This window comes from Ruditapes philippinarum, unplaced genomic scaffold (assembly GCF_026571515.1).
Source record: "Ruditapes philippinarum isolate M1 unplaced genomic scaffold, ASM2657151v2 ctg487_1_1_1_1, whole genome shotgun sequence".
Taxonomy (NCBI): Eukaryota; Metazoa; Mollusca; class Bivalvia; order Venerida; family Veneridae; genus Ruditapes; species Ruditapes philippinarum.
This window is the reverse complement of record NW_026866805.1, coordinates 263,937-281,037: the sequence shown is the minus strand read 5'-3', so window position 1 is coordinate 281,037 and position 17,101 is coordinate 263,937. Positions and strand designations below refer to the sequence as shown.

General features: G+C 33.2%; 1 protein-coding gene across 3 annotated transcripts in view; it reads left to right on the top strand.

Moving 5' to 3' along the window:
* Positions 1-17,101, top strand: part of LOC132733776 (serine/threonine-protein phosphatase 1 regulatory subunit 10-like) — a 46,784-nt gene that overhangs the window by 7,554 nt on the left and 22,129 nt on the right. For all 3 annotated transcript variants that reach the window (XM_060720458.1, XM_060720459.1, XM_060720457.1), the window contains exons 2-6: positions 5,602-5,699; positions 7,355-7,441; positions 9,426-9,610; positions 9,968-10,039; positions 12,737-13,213. In XM_060720458.1, the coding sequence (XP_060576441.1) occupies positions 5,602-5,699; positions 7,355-7,441; positions 9,426-9,610; positions 9,968-10,039; positions 12,737-13,213 (919 nt within the window). The remainder of the gene's footprint in view (positions 1-5,601; positions 5,700-7,354; positions 7,442-9,425; positions 9,611-9,967; positions 10,040-12,736; positions 13,214-17,101) is intronic.

The following is a 17,101-nucleotide window of genomic DNA, read 5'->3' as shown; positions in this document are numbered from 1 at the left end:
TTTGAAATAAATGTGTAGTCATGTGCATCATCTAGGTCTGAAGCTCAAAGGTCAAGGCCACACTCTGACTTTAAAGGTTATTTTATAGGAAAAAATGCACTGATGTTTGTGTTAGATGTCATTGATGGATGGATTTTGAATTATATATATATATAATGACAATGTGCAGAGCGCAAGTATTGGGTCCCTACCTCAAAGTTAATGTCATTAATGTAGACCAAAAGTTATGATATGAATCTTTATAAAAATGCACTGATGTTCGTGTTTGATCAACAATCCTGTCATTCTTGGATGGATTTAAAAATTATCATGCATTCATGTTTTTAAATGTGTTGCAAGTATGAATCAGGTCCCAAGCTCAAAGGCCAAGGTTACATTTCATGATTTGTATTCCAAAGTCATGGTATGATTTTTCTTTGAAGTGTATTGAAGGTTGTGTCCAGTCAACAATTCTGCCATTCTAGGATGGATTTTATGATAATTTGGCATTAATGTGCTAGATGTGCATGTGTCGTGCAAAGGGATCATCTTCAAGTGTCCAGTCACTTGTATGTCAAACTTGAGGGTTGTGAATAGATTGTCTTCTTTTGGGCATAGCTTTGTCATTCATGGACGGACATGAAATAATTACGCTTAAATGTTCTGCTTATGAAGATGATTTGTAATGAGCAGAATTAAGTCCAAGGTCACAGTAGCACTTTCAAGGTTAATAGTTTCATAAAAGTACATTGATGGTTATATCTAGTCATCAATTCTGTCTTGTTTATGCATCTTTTTATACTACTTGTATGACTTTATTTATAACAAATTTATTTAACTTAATTATAGTACATCACATATGTAAGTACAAGGTCAACATATGTTAGAATTCATACATGTACTGTATGTGTTCGTTCCTGACTCTATATTTTTTTAGAGCTATCATAACCATAAATTATGTATTTCATACTTTCAAGTTTAATTCCTCATTGGTTCATTAGGGTATTGACCTATTGAAATAGAACAATGAAACAAGAACACCTCTAAGTGTTAACCTAAAGAGCCCATAAGTTAATCTTATACATCTATTTAGCTAAACTAAACACAATGAACTTGAAGGTTTTATTCATTAATAGTTTAATTTCCTATCTTTTGTTATTTAGTTAAAATCAGTCTTGAACAAACTTGAATCATCTGTACATTTTGAATCCCTCAAATATCTTGATATCATCATGCTTGACAGAGTTGTAGCCCCTTGGAGATCTGTGATCCAATCATGCTTGACAGAGTTGTAGCCGCTAAGAGATCTGTATTCCAATCATACTTGACAGAGTTGAAGCCCCTTAAAGATTTGTAATCCAATCATACACAACAAAGTTGTGGCCCCTTAAATATCTGTAATCCAATTATGCTTGACAGAGTTGTAGCCCCTTAGAGATCAGTAATCCAATCGTGCTGGACAGAGTTGTAGTCCCATAGAGATCTGTAATCCAATTGTGCTTGACATATTTGTGGCCCCTTAAAGATCTATAATCCAATCATACTTGATAGAATTGTAGCCCCTTAGAGATCTGTAATCCAATTATGCTTGACAGAGTTGTAGCCACTTAGAGATCTGTAATCCAATCATACTTGACAGAGAAGTGGCCCCTTAAAGATCTGTAATCCAGTTATGCTTGACAGAGTTGTAGCCCCTTAGAGATCTGTAATCCAATCATGCTTTACAGAGTTGTAGCCCCTTAGAGATCTGTAATCCAATCCTGCTTGACAGAGTTGTGGCCCCTTAAAGATCTATAATCCAATCATACTTGACAGAGTTGTAGCCCCTTAGAGATCTGTAATCCAATAATGCATGACAGAGTTGTAGCTCCATAGAGATCTGTGATCCAGTTATGCTACAGTCATAATTTGTTTTGTTGATGTTGTGTTGTTAGTTGTGCATGAATAAGGGAAATAAAGTATGAGTGGAGGAATGAGGTATTCAAAGTGTGCTGAGGTGAAATGTATGTTGCAAGAAGTGTGCAAAAAGAAAGTTGTATTGACAAAAGAGGATGCTGGACCAGTGTGCTGAGACAAGTGAATATAAAGTTTGCAGTGGAATATTATCGTGTTCTGAGGTGAGCTGTATTGACAGTTGAGGATGCATAGTGTTCTTAGGTGAGATGTATTGACAGTGGAGGATGTATAGTGTTCTGACATGAGATGTATTGACAGTGGAGGATGTATAGTGTTCTGAGGTGGCATTTATTGACAGTGGAGTATGTATAGTGTTCTGAGGTGAGCTGTATTGACAGTGGAGGATGTATAGTGTTCTTAGCTGAGATGTATCAACACTGGAGGATGTATAGTGTTCTGAGATGAGATGTATTGACAGTGGATGATGAATAGTGTTCTAAGGTTTGCTGTATTGACAGGGGAGGATGTATAGTGTTCTGAGGTGAGCTGTATTGACAGTGGAGGATGTATAGTGTTCTGAGGTGTGCTGTATTGACAGTGGAGGATGTGTTAGTGTTTTGAGGTATGATGTATGGACAGTGGAGGATGTATAGTGTTTTGAGGTATGATGTATGGACAGTGGAGGATGTATAGTGTTTTGAGGTGTGCTGTGTTGACAGGGGAGGATGAATAGTGTTCTTAGGTTTGCTGTATTGACAGGGGAGGATGTATAGTGTTCTGAGGTGAGCTGCATTGACAGGGGAGGATGTAGTGTTCTGAGGTATGATGTATGGACAGTGGAGGATGTATAGTGTTCTAAGGTTTGCTGTATTGACAGGGGAGGATGTATAGTGTGCTGTGGTTTGCTGTATTGACGGTGAAGGATGTATAGTGTTCTGAGGTGTGCTGTATTGACAGTGGATGATGTATAGTGTGCTGAGGTTTGCTGTATTGACAGGGGAGGATGTATAGTGTTCTGAGGTGTGCTGTATTGACAGTGGAGGATGTATAGTGTTCTGAGGTATGCTGTATTGGCAATGGAGGATGTATAGTGGTCTGAGGTATGATGTATGGACAGTGGAGGATGTATAGTGTTTTGAGGTGTGCTGTTTTGACAGTGGAGGATGTATAGTGTTCTGAGGTATGCTGTATGGGCAATGGAGGATGTATAGTGGTCTGAGGTATGATGTATGGGCAATGGAGGATGTATAGTGTTCTGAGATAAGATGTATTGACAGTGGAGGATGTATAGTGTTCTGAGGTTTGCTGTTTTGACAGTGGAGGATGTATAGTGTTCTGAGATAAGATGTATTGACAGTGGAGGATGTATAGTGTTCTGAGGTTTGCTGTTTTGACAGGGGAGGATGTATAATGTTCTGAGGTGTGCCGTATTGACATTGGAGAATGTATAGTGTTTTGAGGTGTTTTGTTTTGAGACTGGAGGATGTATCGTGGTTTGAGGTGAGATGTATTGGACATAGGAGGATGTATAGTGTTCTGATGTAAGATGTATTGACAGTGGAGTATGTATATTGTTCTGAGGTGAGCTGTATTAATTTAAACATATTCATTTAAGCTCAGTGTTTTTTTCACTTTATGGGGAAGGGGGTCAGTGCCCATTGGAGGGGGAAAAATGCAACAGGAGGGGGATTTTTATATGGATCTAAAATATTAATGTGTCACATGATAAACTTGTTGGGATACCAGGAGTAGCTCCCCTTACCTATATGAAAAACCTTGCTTAACAGTAAGTCTTACAGGCATAAAATAAAGCATTTTTAGGCAGTTAGTTGCAAAAAATGATATTCATTGCAGGCAGATTTGGGCTTCCATATTATAGGGGGAAATTTCAGCTTTGAGGGGGGAAAATAACATACTATTCTGAGGGGGGAATAGGGAGAATTTCGCCGAATATTTTGGTGAAAAAAACCACTGAAGCTTGATTGCGAAACAAGTTCTTGCAACTTATATTAATCACTTTGGAGTCCGCTACCTGGAACCAACCAGTACTGGTGTCATATAAAGAAACATGGTCGTGACCCAAGTAGGGTTGAAAACAGGCACCTTAACCACTAGGCCACCACTCCCCCTTGTTTGCTGAGGTTTGCTGTATGGACAGTGGATGATGTATAGTGTTCTGAGGTGTGCTGTATTGACAGTGGTGGATGTATAGTGTGCTGTGGTTTGCTGTATTGACAGTGGATGATGTATAGTGTTCTGAGATGTGACATATTAAGAGTGAAGGCTGTATAGTGTTCTAAGGTGAGATGTATTGACAGTGGAGGATGTATAGTGTTCTGAGATGAGCTGTATTGATGGAGGATGAATAGTGTTCTGAGGTGAGATGTATTGACAGTGGAGGATGTATAGTGTTCTTTGATGAGCTGTTACAACAGTGGAGGAAGTGTAGTGTTATCAAATGAGATTTATTGACAGTGGAGAATGTATAGTGTTTTGAGGTGAGATGTATTGGACAATGGATGATGTATAGTGTTCTGAGGTGAGATTTATTTGCAGTGGAGGTTTATAGTATTCTGAGGTTTGCTGTATTGACAGTGAAGGATGTTTAGTGTTCTGAGATGAGATGTATTGACAGTGGAAGATGTACAGTGTTCTGAGGTAAGCTGTATTGACAGTGGAGGATGTGTAGTGTTCTGAGGTGTGCTGTATTGACAGTGGAGGATGTGTAGTGTTCTAAGGTGTGCTGTATTGACAGTGGAGGGTGTATAGTGTTCTGAGGTGAGATGTATCAACACTGGAGGATGTACAGTGTTCTGAGATGAGCTGTATTGACATTGTAGGATGTGTAATGTCCTGAGGTGTGCTGTATTGACAGTGGAGGATGTATAGTGTTCTGAGTGAGATGTATTGACGGTGTCTAAGGTGTGCTGTATTGACAGCGGAGGGTGTATAGTGTTCTGAGGTGAGATGTATCAACACTGGAGGATGTACAGTAATAAGTATAGTGTTCTGGCTTGAGATGTATAAAACAGTTGACTCTAGAAAATGAGATGTATTTTATAATAAGGATGTAAAATGTGCTTAGTTATGGTGGAAAATAAAGTGGCCTGAGGTAACATGTATTGGCAGTGGTGGATGTATAGTGTGTTGAGCTGAGATGATTTAACAGAGAAGGATAAAATGTATGCTTAGTTATAGTAAATCAAGGTTCTAGGGTAAAAGTGAATCCTGCCCTGTGTGTCAATTAATTTGTATGCAGCAACATTTTTCTACTCGCCCAGTATCAAGCTCTTAAGTAAATTCTACTAGTAATTACAAGTGGACAAGTGAAATTTTTAATCTCTGCTTATGATATACATTGTATGCGTTAATCTAAATTTGATGTTTACACATTAATTGTATGACTAGATCTTTATATGTACTTTGTTAAATTAATCATACATGTGTTTTCTTTATATTTCAGAACATGACGATTTTTCTTACAAATCTTTGCTTGCTGAATGTATAAATTTTGGTTTATTACGAGATTTTGCTAATACTGAGCACATAATGAGAATGTCCAAATTGATAAATTACACTTCCTTTTTGTCAAAACTAAGAAGAAATGCAAAAATTAAACATTTTGCCCAAATTGTCACATATTCCTAATATATTTTCATTTGATGACATAGCAATGTAAGATTGATGTACGAGGGATTTGATGAAATTTATTTATTTGTATTTCAGGCTCCCCTAGATCCACAGTCATTACTGAAGGCCTTAAATGAGCTGCTAGGACCCAATGGTGCTATTGTTGGAACAACTGAAGCCGTCAGAGTTGCTAAGTAAGTGTATTATCATCATTTTTTTGCCTGGGTGTGGGGTGGAGGGGGGGTGGAACATTTTTAAAATGGCTTGCAGTAAAGTGAAACATCCTTAAAGATATTAAAAATGAAATAAAATGCCCTTGAAATTGCATATAGTGTGGTAAAACTCCAAAAACACTGCATATAGTGTGGTAAAACTCTAAAAACATGGCATATAGTGTGGTAAAACTCCAATGACATGGCATATAATGTGGTAAAAAAAACCATTCCAATGGCATATAATGTGGTAAAAAAATTCAATAGAAAGGCACAGTGTGGTTAAACCACAATTAATTGAGAAAGCATATAATTTGGTGGAAACAGAAATACAACAGCATATAGTGTGATAAAATTCCTATGAAATGATTTTTAGTGTGGTAAAACTCTTAGGAAATGCTATGTAGTGTGCTAAAACTCTTAGCAAATGTTAAGTTGTGTGGTGAAACTCCTCGGAAATGTTATTAAGTGTGGTAAAACTTCTAGGAAATGTTATGAAGTATGGTAAAAACCCTAGGAAATGTTATGTTGTGTGTTAAAACTCTTAGGAAATGTTATGAAGTGTGGTAAAACTCCTAGGAAATGTTATGTAATGTGGTAAAACTCCTAGGAAATGTTATTAAGTTGGTAAAACTCCTAGGAAATGTTATGAAGTGTTGAAGTGTGTTAAAACTCATAGGAAATGTTATGAAGTGTGGTAAAACTCCAAGGCAATGTTATGTTGTGTGGTAAAACTCCTAGGAAATGTTATGAAGTGTTGAAGTGTGGTAAAACTTCTAGGAAATGTTATGTAGTGTGGTTAAACTCCTAGGAAATGTTATGAATTGTTGAGGTGTGGAAATAGTTCTAGAAAATGTTATGTAGTTCATGTATAACTTCCTTGATATTAAATATTGTAAGTAAAACGAAATTGAAACAATATGTAATGGGTAGCTGACTAAAATTGCCTAATTAAGCATTGAAAATCTTTGAAATATGCATATAGTCTATGAAATTCATTAAAATGTTATATAGTGAGTTAAAACTTACCAAAAATATCAGTCATTTAAGTTACAGAATAACTTCCTTGGGATATACATAGGTAAGAACTTCTTTGAAACGCTGTGTAGTTGATACAGCGTTCTTGAAAAGGCATGTTGTGTGGTAAACCCTGCCTTGAATATGTAGCAGTATTTGTAGGACTTGTAGTGAGGTAAAACTTCCTTTAATTGGCATATAGCCCAGACATCGTTTTAGTGATTAATAATTTATGAAATAATGAAAAGTGTAAAGTAAAAAAGAATAATTGTTGATTCATAAGAAAAGACTTCCCTATGTGTTGAACTACATAATATGTGCCATTTCTAATCTTAAATTTGTAAAGTAAAAAGAATAATAAATGATTCATGAGAAAAGACTTCCATATGTGTTGAACTATGTAATATGTACCATTTCTAGTCTTAGATTTTTCAAACTAAATTGTAAATGAAATTTCACAAAACTAAATACAAAGTAGTATATACACAAAAGTTGAGGATTTGTATATACACAAAAGTTTTCGAATGATTTCATTTTTAATTGCTAATAAAATAAAATTTTAACAACAATTAGAATTGAGTCAGTGCTATGTTCTTATATTGGTTTCTTTCTATTTTCAGTTTGATGAAAGATGCCAACAAATTAGTGAGCAAGTGTGTATACATTAACATCCTCAAAGTTGAGACACCAGCTGAGATACTAGAGAAGTAAGATATGTGTTCAATGTCGCCATGGAAACACGATTTTTCAACATTGATTTATTCTTAATATCTGAATTGTTGACTTACTAGATAAACATTTAGAAATATGCTAAATGTTCTGATACATGTAAAATTGTTTATTTGATTTAAGAACTGGTTCCCACATATTATATTATGAAACTTTGCAGAAGTATACTATAAAGAAGCTGTGGATTTTAAAATCTTAGATTTTAACAAATTGCATAAGAATTGAGCGGAAATATTAGTTAGGCAGTCATAAGTAACTCGGCAGACTTCTTTTGGGAAAAAAAGAATAATTACAACAATTGAAGTCAAAGGTTGATTGATTGAAATAAGTGATATATAAATATATTTCTACATGTATGCTAACAGTCAATGAATTTAAGATTTTGAATTGACTGGCCCGAATTTCAGTTTTGAATTTATTCTACTATATATTTAAATGTTCTTAAAATTTACACTGGCCCGAACATATTCACACTGCCCATAGGCCATCGGGCCAGTGCTAAATTTGATGACTGTGCTGACTAAACAGTCTTATCGCATATATCAAGCTGGATTTATAATATCATTTTGTCCCGTCAAAATGTTAATGTTTGATATTTTCAACAGAATTTTTAATTTCAGAATTCTAAAAATGAGCAGAATTCTAAAAATGAGCAATCAACAGGTTTATCTGAGTCTTTACTGGTTGCTTAGAACTTTAATTGGCTCTATTGGTGTTCAAAAGAGTTTGTTAATAGAGTTGCTGGCCCAGTGGTTAATGTGTCTGCCTGACAATTTATAGATCGTGGGTGTGTGTGCTCGACCATGTTTCCTTGAGAGAAAAAAAAAGCAACATCAGTACTGGTTAGTTCCAGGAATGAGACTGATAAGTGGTTCAAATTTATTGCAAGCTGTCTTCAAAGCCTGTCAGAAATAATATAAAGAGTTATAAATAAGACAATCAATACACAGTGAAATAGCTGGTTGTATACCGGGGTATTATTGGCTAAATCTGTCATTCTTCTACATGTTACGATTATAGCGTAGAAAACAAAATCATTTTATAGCTGCAACATTGCCTATGTTATCCAAAATGATTATTATCCGTCCGGTTGTCCAATAATTTCTGTCCATGCATATCTTAGCTGCATAGGGCAATGAAAAAGTGCAACAAAATAGGCCAGAATTTCTATAATGGATGTATTAACTTTAATATGAAGGTTGTATTTCAGCCCAGTTATCAATGGAGTATCCACTTTTGTTCAATACATATTTTATATATATAAACAATATTGTTTCACAGCCATGTAGAAGCATGGTCTTAGTTTTTAATTTTTGATAAGGACTCAAAGCTTTAGAAAACAACTGTATTGTAGTTCTATAGAGAAATACTGATAAAATGAACAGCTGGGTAAGCAGTAAAAATAGCTTATAAATGTGGTAGCTTTTAAAAACTTGACACATTTCTGCATTGATTACATGGTTAGAATTGCATTATCTTAGCTTACCCTTTCTGATATGAGACCCAGAGAGATATAATTTCTGTAATTGTTCTCAAATATATATTTTCTTAATGTTACAATGCTACAGTATTGTATTCATATCAATTTACATAAAATTTAAATACCTGCACCCAAGTACATCTAAACCATTAAACTTCTGTTTAGTTTTGAGAGATGTCTATGATCATTGGTTGGATTTACAGACCTTTAGCCAGGTCTTGCCATGGAAATGTTTCATGTCTGAAAGTTATTGTGTTAGCATATTGGACATCATTAGTTCCTGCATAGGTTCCTCCTGCTTGGATGTAAAGAGATGCAACTTTTTATCTACCTGTAAAGTTTGAAAACTCATCATAAATGACCTTAACAGTGATTCTGTAACTGGAAAAATAAGGACCTTGAAAATGTTTATTATAATTATTTTAAAAAAAGCGCACCAAAGAAAAAATGAAGTAACATTTTGTTTTAACTATGACTTTCAGATTAATTTGTTCTGGAGGCTGGGACACGATCAATGAATGGTTACAAGACGCCAAGGAGTCGGAGAATTTCCCGTTACTAGTGGAGATACTGAAGGTGTATCAGTTGTTGCCAATTACCGTGGATATTCTGAAGACCAACAACGCAGCCAAAACTATAAAGCAGTTGTGTAAATCCGACAATGAAAGTAAGTAGTCAATTTTCTGTACAAAGTTATAAATATTAACATTTGATTCTGATTTTCAATGTAAACAATGATTATAAAAGTGAAAAAAAAAGAAAAGAAAGAAAAAAAAGATAACATTTCTTTGAATAAGAAAATATTCTGATATTCTGGTATATCCTTGAATAACCCAGTAAACAGACCATCCTGATGTTTGACATGTGTTCTCTCCTCTTCATTTACTTGCTGTATTAAAAAAATATTTCTTTAACTCTAAAAATGAAGCAATTTCATCTTTTCAACTACATCAAAATGACTTGTGTATAAAGTTAGTTGTGAATCTCATTTCAGATAGTTATATTTTTCCTTTCCAATTTTCAGATACTAAAACTCTGGCTACCAATATCTTTGATGAATGGATGAAAAAAGTGAAGGGAAATAATAATAACTCTGGTAAGGCAGATGTGTGTAACACTTGTAAAATAAATTATATAACAAATATTGCATGCCCTTTAAAAGTTTTTATTTTTCTTTCAGGTGCTTTATTTCATAATGATATTGCTTAAGAAATACATATATACCATATTTAGTCATCTCTTAAAGATGGTTTTTGTTCTTCTAATTATTGGGATGGTATGTTATAATTAAGCCACAGAGTCAAAAAAAATTTCGAAATTGTCATTTATGAAAGCCAAAGTTTTTAATAGTTTGACCCCCTTTAATATTCATTCTGTCTGAAAAGTGAGTGAACTTGCTATGCCAATAAAAGATCAGAAAATACAGCTCTCCTGGTGCTTAAAAGAATATTTGATGGATTATAATTGACAAAAGTGGTTGTTGTGACTGAAGCACATGGATAATTGCTAATGCACAGGTCATTTGTTTTACCCTCACGTCTTATGGGCAGGGTATCATGGGAAAAAAAATTTACCTACTGTTTGTTCCACCATTCTGGGTCAATTTGCTTGTTTTACTTGGGCATCAGATTAGAAGGGAATATTTTAAATGGACATTTAGCAGGGGTTTTACCGTCTGACTTGCAGATAAGAGTTTTTGTGGGAGGTTTTATACTTTTAAATGTCAGTGTTAATGGTTTCGCTATAAATGTTTTGAATATTCCATGAGGGATGCATATTTTTGTAGAGGATAGGTATTAATTTAAAATACTGATGCTGTGTTATTCCATGGTTTTTTAAGGCGATTGGGATTTTATACACCTATTGCATGCTAATGATAATTCATATAGTAATATATTATTGTTGAAATGTTTAAATTTTGATGTCCAATTCAATGTATAATAAACAAATTTTCAAAAACAAGATATACAAAATTATACATATTTCTTCCTTCTTGATAAAACAGTGTGATAATTTGATTTTTATGCATCAGAAAACTTTAAATGATAAGTGTAACTTTAAATGATAAGTGTTTGTGTTTTGGTGAACCTACAAAAGGATCAGTGCATCTTCTAAACAAATGGATCTCATTTCAGGTTTATTCTGCACACAACTTCTATCCCTTATAGCATCCCTGAACTCTAATGCAAATTTGTTTCAATCATGATTATGAATACCAACAAAAATCCAAGTCTCTGACCTTGCAGAAAAAAAGAGTTTATTTTTTGTCAAAATGCCATGACAGGCTTGTTGTAATGAGTGTTTAACAATTAGATTTGTAGGATCCATATGGTTCTGATGATAATACTATAAAATAAGGGGATCACTTTTAAATCTCTTATCTTAAAGTTTCATTGCCAAGGTTGTCATCTGCTTACTGGTCTGGCACCATTAACCAGACACTTTTTTAACATTATTCCATACAAATTTCATAATTCTAAAGCTAAAGATCTGAAAATTAATAAACTTTAGCAGTGTTTAAGCTGTTTCTGTCATATTTGTCCTAAATTTAACATGGCTAGAATTGTGGAAATTGGAATGGAATTTGTGTCTAAGCATTGCTAAAATTTTAATAAAATAAATGGGATGAAACTTGTCCAAACATGTGGAAATAGGAGGAATATTATAAACATTGGTAGAATTTTAGAAAAAAATGGGATGAAAATTGTACAATTTCAAAATTTTGATATTCTTTCTTCACCTTAAGAAAAACATCTTTCTGTTGTTTGTAAAGGTTAATGATGTTACATTTAGCTGTACTTGTTTTCTTTAAATTTTCAGGTCTGGTAAGTAAGTAATTTAAGATGAATGATTTCTATGTTTTGTCTATACTTAATACATGTCATGTCAGATTTTACTTGAAAATAAATGTTTTAATTTCACTTAAAACTGCAAAACAATATTAACATAAATATATGACTGAAATACAGCTTTATAAACTTTGATTTTCAGGAATATGTCCCACATGTTGCATATTTAGTTATAAAAAATTTTTAAGGCTATATAAATTGGCATTGTAGGTATGACATATAATTCAGGGAAAGGCCAGACTGGTGTTTTTTGGTTACAAATTTTATGTCTATACATGCCCCTCACCAATGTTTGTTTGAATCCTGTGGTCAATGCAGTGGCTGGAGGGGCCGTAGGTATAATTGAATAGTGAATTAGACCCTGGAAAAAGGTTTACTCAAACATGACAAACTGGGCTTCGGTGATTAATTGCTTGCATGGAATATGAAAAAAAGTTCCCTGTGTAAAAAATGCATACTATACATATTACTACTAAATTAACTCTTGTGCATAGAATATGGAAAGTTTCCTCGGTAAAAAATGCATTTTAAAACTTTAGGTTCCTACATATTACTATTGTATATACTGATTGCTTATACATGTAATTTTATACATGATGTCTTATACTTAACCTTTATCCTCCTGAATTTGTTTAATGGACTTGCCCAGCTTTTGAATTTGAATCGGTCCATTTGATTTCAATATCAAAATACAAGTGTTCTGATTTTTGAAACCATAATAGATATTTCTGACTTACAAAGAAGGAGTTTGCAAAAGTGCAAATTCAGAAGTGTTGGATTTGAAGCTATAAACAATTCTGTCATAAGAACTTTAAGTGTATTATATATATATTGTTTAGTAACATGTGTTTTTGTTTGTTTTTTTGTTGGTTTTTTTTTTCAAAAAATGATTGAGTAATAAAAGGATGAAATATAAATTCATCCAGCGAGTATGATATTTTCAGATGACAAATCAAAGAAGAAGAAAGACAAAAAAGACAAAGACAGGGATGAGAAGAAAGACAAAGACGAGAAAAAAGACAGTAAAAAATCGTCCAGTAGCAAAAGTGATAGCAAAACTAATAGTGAACACAAATCATCGCACCACTCGGAGCATAGATCGAGCAGCGAACATCGAAATAGTAGTGATAGTAAATCAAAGAGCCGGGACTCTAAACACGAATCTAGTCATCACAATCATAAGTCAGATTCAAGTAAAAAGAACCGAGACCGCGATAGAAAGATAGAAGAGGAGAACACGGATTCTAATTCCAATGACAGTGTCGATAGTGACGATAAAGTGACCGTAAGGCAAGGTTCGGGGCTCAAGTTGCATATTAAATTAGGAAATGATAAGGAACGGACCACAAGTAAATCAGACGAGACAGATAAGAAAAGGATGTCAACTGTTAAAAGACCGCCAAGCAAATTTAGATCAACAGGTTGTTATATGTTGAATAAAGATTTGTGTTTTTTAAATGATTTCGATCGTGTAAGAAGCTCAATCTAGCAGTGCCTTTAAAAAAAAAAAGGAAGGAATTACAGGGTTTGAGTATTACTAACAGACAAGTTACTGTGATCATTCACCTGACAAAAAAATGTCCCAACCTTGATAAAACTTGTATTTCATTTTTAAGATAAATTCTTTGATAATTAAAGCCTTAAGAAAAGTTACAAATTCTATATAAAAAAATGTAAAAAAATCATGATATGCTCTTTAGGAGACATTTTTTATGCATCTTGGCTGAAATACATTTCCGTAATGGCTGAATTAATGTCTGTAATGGCTGAATTAAATTTCTTTAAAGGCTGAATTACATTATCTGTAATGGCTGAATGACATTTATGTAATGGCTGAATTACATTTCTGTAATGGCTGACTTGCATTTCTTGAATGCAATTTTAGGTAAAATAAGTAATTCAGTGAGGACAAAACAAAATTCAGAAAACCAATACAGCTTATTCGTAACTAAAGTTGAAAAGAAACAAGTAGTAAATAGTGAACTAACACACACATAAGTTTTGATAAATTTGAAATATACATATTTTGACTGAATAACTACACATTAGGTTAAATCTGAAGCAGATGTTCAAGGTAATCAAGTCAGAACATTACTTCTTCCACTGTATTGATTGTAAGCAATTATGACTGCTATGATTGGTCTATTTCAAAATTTCAAGTTTAAAACCAGCCAATCAAATGCGAGACTGTTGACTGGTATGACTACAGTATTTTGACTGGTTTCAAAAAATCAAATTTCAAGATTTAATGGCTTACTACAATTTGAATAAAACCTGTTTTAGTTGTGTTAGGTAGTTAGTATGAAGTTTCAGCAAGTTTACAGCGCAGTTGCATGAGGGACACTAAATTGGCAACCAGGTAATTAGAGAGTCATTGACAGGTAAGAACACCAACCCTGAACATTACCAAACAATGTATAGAACATATATTAAGGATATATTCAAATTCATGTTGTTGATTTTCTTTTCAAAATGGCAAGAATGAAAGTACAGAAAAATATATATGTAAAAAAAGTAATCTTTGAAAATTACCTTGCGAGTTGCTTCCATATATTTATTTCAAGTTCATGTCATTGGAAAATTTTTGATAAATGTACAATGTCCAAAAAAAATACACTAATTATCACAAAATTGGAATGTGAAACAGGTGTGCCACATGTGACCAATTCTATAGTGTGGGAGAAATTAAAATTTATATTCAGATATTGTGAGGTAAGAGTGCAAAAGAAAAGCGAAGTTCTCATTGACCTCTCAAAAGATATATTTATCCTCTCAAATGACCTTTCATCCAAAGTTATTGATGAGATTTTTAAAAGGTGAATAGATAAAATATTTAACAGTAATATTATATTATGTTCAGTTCATAGGGAACGCATCCTTATCTGAATCTTGGCCACAATATAATGAAAGGAAAAGTACCATGTATATAGTTTGTATGACTATTTGTGTCTTAAGAAGTGATTGATGCATGGGTTCAGCTAATTTAAAAGGGTTTGCATAACTACAAAAATGCAATAAAAAGATGCATGTACTTTCATGCTGTCTTGTTAGAATGGATGTAGGTTTGATAATAAAAAAATATATATATTTTGCAACTACATTAAACGATAAAATGTGCAATCCAATTTTAATGAGAATTGCTTTCTGATTATGCAGATTCATACACAGTTTCCTGAAAATGAACTGTCTTGTAAATAATTGAGATTAAAGATGTATTTGAAGATATTAAAAGTAATGCTCCTTTGAATTTGCCTTAAATTTTTTTGAAGATATTTATTGCATACATTTCTTTAGCTTTCTTTTCCTCTTTTGATAGATCTAATTTGTCGGTCTTGGCTAGGAAAATATTGGAAAATGAAGTAAAACTTTAAATTGCATAATCTTTAGCTTTGTATATACAAATATTGAACAGCATTGTGCTGCAATCAATCAATAGCAAAAAGCAGTTCAGTTAGGCTACCAATAGGTGATTAATAAAAAATAATGTATGAAAAAGAAGACTTCTTCAGACCAACTTACTACCTCATAATTTGCAATGCAGACCTTTATTATAAACATGGCAGACTTTACCGGGTGTTAAAACCAAGCTATGTTTGCAATACTAGTTATATAACAAGAAAAAGTGTCTGGACTGTTGTCAACACTCGAGTGCAAGAGGTTAATGTAATTAGTGTAGATCTTGCTGTAAATCCCTGCAGCTGGATAAATGGCCGAATACTGCAGATAAGCCTGCTGGCTTCTTTTGCCAAGATATGATGCATTTAATTCACTTAGTAGTGCTAAACTGCATGTAAGTGGTTACTCTGGGAATTCTCTATAGGGAGAGCATGGTCTCTTTACATGCATAAATTTTATTACCTAAAAATGGGACTGTGCCAAATTCAAACTAGGACAAGGACCATTAAAAAAGGACAAAAGGCAGTAAATCGGAGCTTATTCCTTCTAACACAGGCTGTTTATAGACTGTTTCCCCTTTGTACTTATCTTTTTTGCACAAATGCCATGTTAAAGAGTAAGCCCACTTTCCTGACATGTAAAAAAAGAGGGCAGTAAGATAAAGGTTAAACCAGCAAGACTGTTCTGAATTCAACCTAGGAAGGGGCCATTACACAAATAAGATAAAGGTTTAACTAACAATGTACTGTTCCAAATTCAATCTAAGACAGGGCCATGAACACAAAAACAGTATGGTAAAGGTGAAACAAACAATGGACTGGCCCAAGTTTAAAGTAGACTTGGCCATTACACAAAAGCAGTAAAGGTGAAGTTATTAACCTACTAAATTCAATCAAGGTTAAGGCCATTCTGCAGATGCACTATGGTAACAGTCTAATAAGTTGTGCATTTAACTGTTTACTGGAATTTATACGGTAATGTATGACAGGAAGAAAATTTTAATTAGTTAGTACTTAGTGTGCCACTTCTGTTTTGATTCTGACTCACCCTAGAACAATGTAGAGATATGTTTAAATGTTTTAATTATTCTGACAAGTCATTCAATCGATCTTTGTTAGATAAGAAATGGGTTAAACTCTTACAAACTGTCATTAAGCTGTCAACTCAGTACATTTAAACTTGTTTTGTACTGGTTACCTCCCTTTACCTGTTAAGCAAGTTAAAGAATCATTTCGTCATGCATTAAATCTTACAAGTTTTCAAAATTAACATTAATGAGTATTTTTCTCAAATATTCATGACTCGGCAATATGCATGAGGCATTGGAGCATGCGAAATAAATAGTATATACAAACAGCACTGAAGTAGTAAATTGATAAAATTTTCAATAATAATAAAAATTTAAAAAAAATTAAATAATCTTCTAAGGAAAATATTAAAGAATATAGCTTTAATAATCTTAAGGAAAATATTATAAAATAAGGAAAATACTTTAAAATATAGCTTTGAAACGCAAATTTTAGTAAAAATAAAAATGATTTATAAACATTTTTTGCACATTAAGAATTATATATATTTGCATGTACTACTAAAGAGCCAGGTGAGCATGCACTTTTATGCTGTAAGGCCCTGTTACAGATAGTAACTCATTTAAAATTCCTTGTGCTGAAAACCCAGTGAATTAACATCAGACAGCTAACAAATCAACGGACAAGGCAATCGAGAAATTTTAGCTATTTAAATGTCATATTCTTTAAGGAAAGGTAAAAGAATGAAAAAAAAAACTTTAGTATTTTTTGTGAAGTAAAATTATAATTTTAGAAAATATATGGTATGTATATTGTGATTGATACATATTTGAGGAATATTACGGTAATATCTACTTGACTTATATATAGAAATACACAGCCTGT